The sequence below is a fragment of the Charadrius vociferus genome, unplaced genomic scaffold, assembly GCF_000708025.1.
Source record: "Charadrius vociferus isolate BGI_N301 unplaced genomic scaffold, ASM70802v2 scaffold134, whole genome shotgun sequence".
Lineage (NCBI taxonomy): Eukaryota > Metazoa > Chordata > Aves > Charadriiformes > Charadriidae > Charadrius > Charadrius vociferus.
Window position 1 is genome coordinate 177,180 of NW_009648333.1, and position 3,568 is coordinate 180,747.

At 37.5% G+C, this 3,568-nt stretch overlaps 1 protein-coding gene across 3 annotated transcripts in view; it reads left to right on the plus strand.

The window, feature by feature from the left end:
- Positions 1-3,568, plus strand: part of KLHL5 (kelch-like family member 5) — a 45,563-nt gene that overhangs the window by 7,726 nt on the left and 34,269 nt on the right. The window contains exon 2 of one of the 3 annotated variants that reach the window (XM_009884938.1): positions 2,643-2,825. The exons of 1 other annotated variant lie outside the window; for it this stretch is intronic. In XM_009884938.1, the coding sequence (XP_009883240.1) occupies positions 2,643-2,825 (183 nt within the window). Of the gene's footprint in view, positions 1-2,639; positions 2,826-3,568 lie in introns of all 3 variants that reach the window. One more of the 3 variants, XM_009884937.1, reaches the window with a different exon arrangement.

Sequence of the window (3,568 nt, forward strand, 5' to 3'; positions counted from 1 at the left end):
GTGATGGAAGTTTAAGAATACAAAAAGGAAACCCTACCTACTAATGTTAGAAGATACTCATAATAATATTTCCACTTAATGTGTTAAAAATACCATCTTAAATCTTAATTTTAAAGGAATATGCAGAAAGAGTTCTTTGATATGCTTATCTTGTACGCTAACAGCCTCAGTCTCTAATGTAATTTTCTTAGTAGTATGTGTGAGGTGTGCAGAAGTAGCAAAACCTCTAGCTTGTGGGAGGGGAAATTCATACTATACTTAAAGATATATTTGAGTCAAGAGCCAAATCCAAATGAGCAGAGCTGCTTTGGTACTCAGAGCTGCAGGACTTTGCGTCTGGGTGTTTGGTCTATGCAGGGGATTCACAGGTCAGGGTTAGATACCCAGGTTTCCCCTCTCTGTCTCTAGGTGGAAGGGATGTAGGGCAAGAATTTTGGAAGGCGTTTCAGTACTACTGCTGGGAGAGAGAAAAGCAGGTCCTTCCCTTCCTCTCTGTTCTTTCCTTGCTTGTGTATTCTCCCAAGCTGTGACAAACTGAACTGGGAAACAGATTCATAAAACACTTTGGGGAAGGAGGGAGATTTGAATTTTTCATAACCAGTCATTGGGTAACAGGCATAAATTCCCCTTGAAGCTGTATCTTTCCTTTTTTGCAAGTACCTCAACTATTAGACTGTCTCTTTCATGTTCTCTTTATAGGTCACTGAGGCTTAATCTTTCTTTCCTTCTCCTTTTCCTTCCTTATGGAAAATGGTTTGTAGGTTACTGGCTAGAGGATAGGTATAGGGTTGAACTTCTTCAGGTGAGGGGAAGAACTAAGCTTGGCTCTGTTATGTCCTGAATAAGTGCTTTATCGTGGGTAGTGGACAGACACCCCTGCAATTGTTTTTCCTTATTGAACAAGAGCGGTGGGCCCCTGAGTTCTGTGCAGAGTGTGCACTCTTGGGGCCGGCAATAGCTATAGTGAGTGTGCGGTCCAGCAAAGTGCTGGCTTAGAAATTTTTTTCCTTCTCCATACAAGTTTGTTGCTTCTTCAGTTTTATCTGTGTAACTGTGAGGTTGTAATGTAAATAAAATCCCTGATCTATTATTACATGATATATTTTTTTAAAATCATTATTAATGGGGTTAAATCGAGGAATCTGTGTTAAAATTTGGTTCAACCAAAAAAAGCCGACCTGTATCAACAGAAATGAGGATGTGATAAATAGTGATAGGGAACAAGAATTTCCTAACCATTTTCTTGTTGATCAGTACCTTGTCCTTTCCACTTCTGTTTCTTTTGCGGGTTTGCTGGTTTGAGAGTTGCTTTCCCTGAGTACTTCTTGCTCATTCACTGTGAGAGTGCCGCCCAGTTTTGAAAACATAATGGGTTTATATGGTTACATGGTTACATTTTTCACATATACCAGTTCCTTGATTCAGTTTCCCACATGGCCAGTATTTGTTCCAGCTTGTCAGAGGGCCAGTGTTGGAGCAAAACAAGTGACCCACAGAGGGGTGAGAAGAAGTTGACACAGCTTAAATAAATGGCTAACCCCAGCTTCAGAGAGCACATTTAAGATAAAAGCCTCCAAGGGAAGCAGGTAGGCAGGTATCTCATTTCTGATCCATTACTAGATTTAGATTTGAATTAAGTGGCAAATTGCTTGGCCTTTTTAGCTAATGTTTTCTGCTGAAAATTTAGACTTTGATTTTGAGAAGCTCTGTCTTGGAATGAATATTCCAGGCTAAGGACTGAGCTAAGTCTCTTGGTGGATTTAGCTCTGAGCATGCTGCTTTAGTTCATGACATCTTCATAAAAGCAAGGGTCTGGGTGCAGATCTTGTTCAGAGTGTTTTGTAAGTTGCATGTATTGTGGAAAAGTATGTAGCAGTCAAAGAACTGTGAACAAGAAAAGGTGCTTCCCTCAGTGTACATAATTAGGATTCATCTCCTTTATGTCCTAGAACCACGCATTCCTCTTACCTTTTCTCTGTTCCTCTTTTCTCCCAAGTTGCTGTGTGTGTGGACAGCCATAATTTTTCTCCCCATCCACCCTTGCTTTTCCCTTGGGTTGGCTTCTATTGTGCTAAATCTCATTTCAGACACGTAAGATTTCATGCAGAAGGAGTGGTGGTATATTGATGTTTTCTTGATATTTTTTTTTTTTTTTCCCCTGCGTGCCCATACTCTTTTACTAGCTTCATAAATGCTGAATTTTGTTCTAGCCACTTTAGTCTATGTGAAGCAAGACTGTAACATATATGTGAAGTAAGACTAACATACATGGCAGGGAGAGATTTGATTTCTTATTGCATCCTTCCATTGCTTTTTCAGTTTGCAGGATCTTGATAAATGTCCATTCTTCCTTAACCATCTGACAACACTATAGATACGATTACTGGACTGATCTTTGTGTGTCTGGTAGTTGAAGAGTACAACATTAAATCATCATACCTTTTTCACAAAGGTTTAGATTAGGTTTGGAGGAAGAGAGAAAATATGAGTATGATGAGAAATAAAACAGCAGGGGAATATATAGTAAAACAAATCATGTATGTCAATTTTAAAATCACGTTACTTTTATTTTATCATCTGTAGATAAAATTGCTGCACCTTAATATTGTGTGAACTAAGATTTCTGTTATTGTCTTCAGCAGAACCTCCAACAGCAGTCATACCTTATCATCTTGTCAAGCTATGGAGCCCTGTACCTCAGATGAATTTTTTCAGGCTCTCAACCATGCTGAACAAACTTTTAAAAAGATGGAGAATTATCTTAGACACAAACAGCTATGTGATGTGGTATTAGTTGCTGGTGATCGTAGAATTCCAGCTCACAGGTAAGTTTATTATAATTTGAAGTAACTTCATATTCATTTACAAATGCACCTTCCAAGTGTGTTCTGTGTTTTGTTTAAAAAAGGTCAGAATGTCCTGAATGATTTAGAATACTCTAGACATGCTTATGATTTTTTAACATTTATTTGGAAACCAAAAGTTAATTTCTGTCTGTTGTATGTGATACAGCACCAAAACAATTGTGGTGTTTTCATGTTCTACTTTTTGTCTTCAAGCATATAGTAAGATGTTTGCATAACAAAATTAAAAACCCCAAAGTCCCAAATGCACACTCAGAATATTATACGTAGTAGTGGTTTCTGTACCACAGAATGATGTAAAATTTTTTTCTTTGTACTAAGAATTAAGTTGTTGGAGTCATAATTAGCAATAAGGACAGTCTTCTGTCTGCATAAAGGTGTTTTGCTCCCATAGTAAGAAGAGGCTTTGACAGTAGTCTACTTCTATCAAAGTCTATTTTGATAGTAGACTACTGAACATTGACAGTAAGTGTTAGAGGGCTAAATTAGATCCAACATTACCCTACCTGTCATCTGTGTAATTAATTAACAGATCATGTAGCATGACACTTAAAAGCTAGGAAAATATCAAAGATTGTGAAACAAAAGTATGAATACCTGAAGCATATTACAGTATTTAATGCACAATATTAATAGTTCGAATAGGAACCTAAGTATAATTATGATGTGGTTTCATAAGACTAGGTCTACAACAGAAACACCAG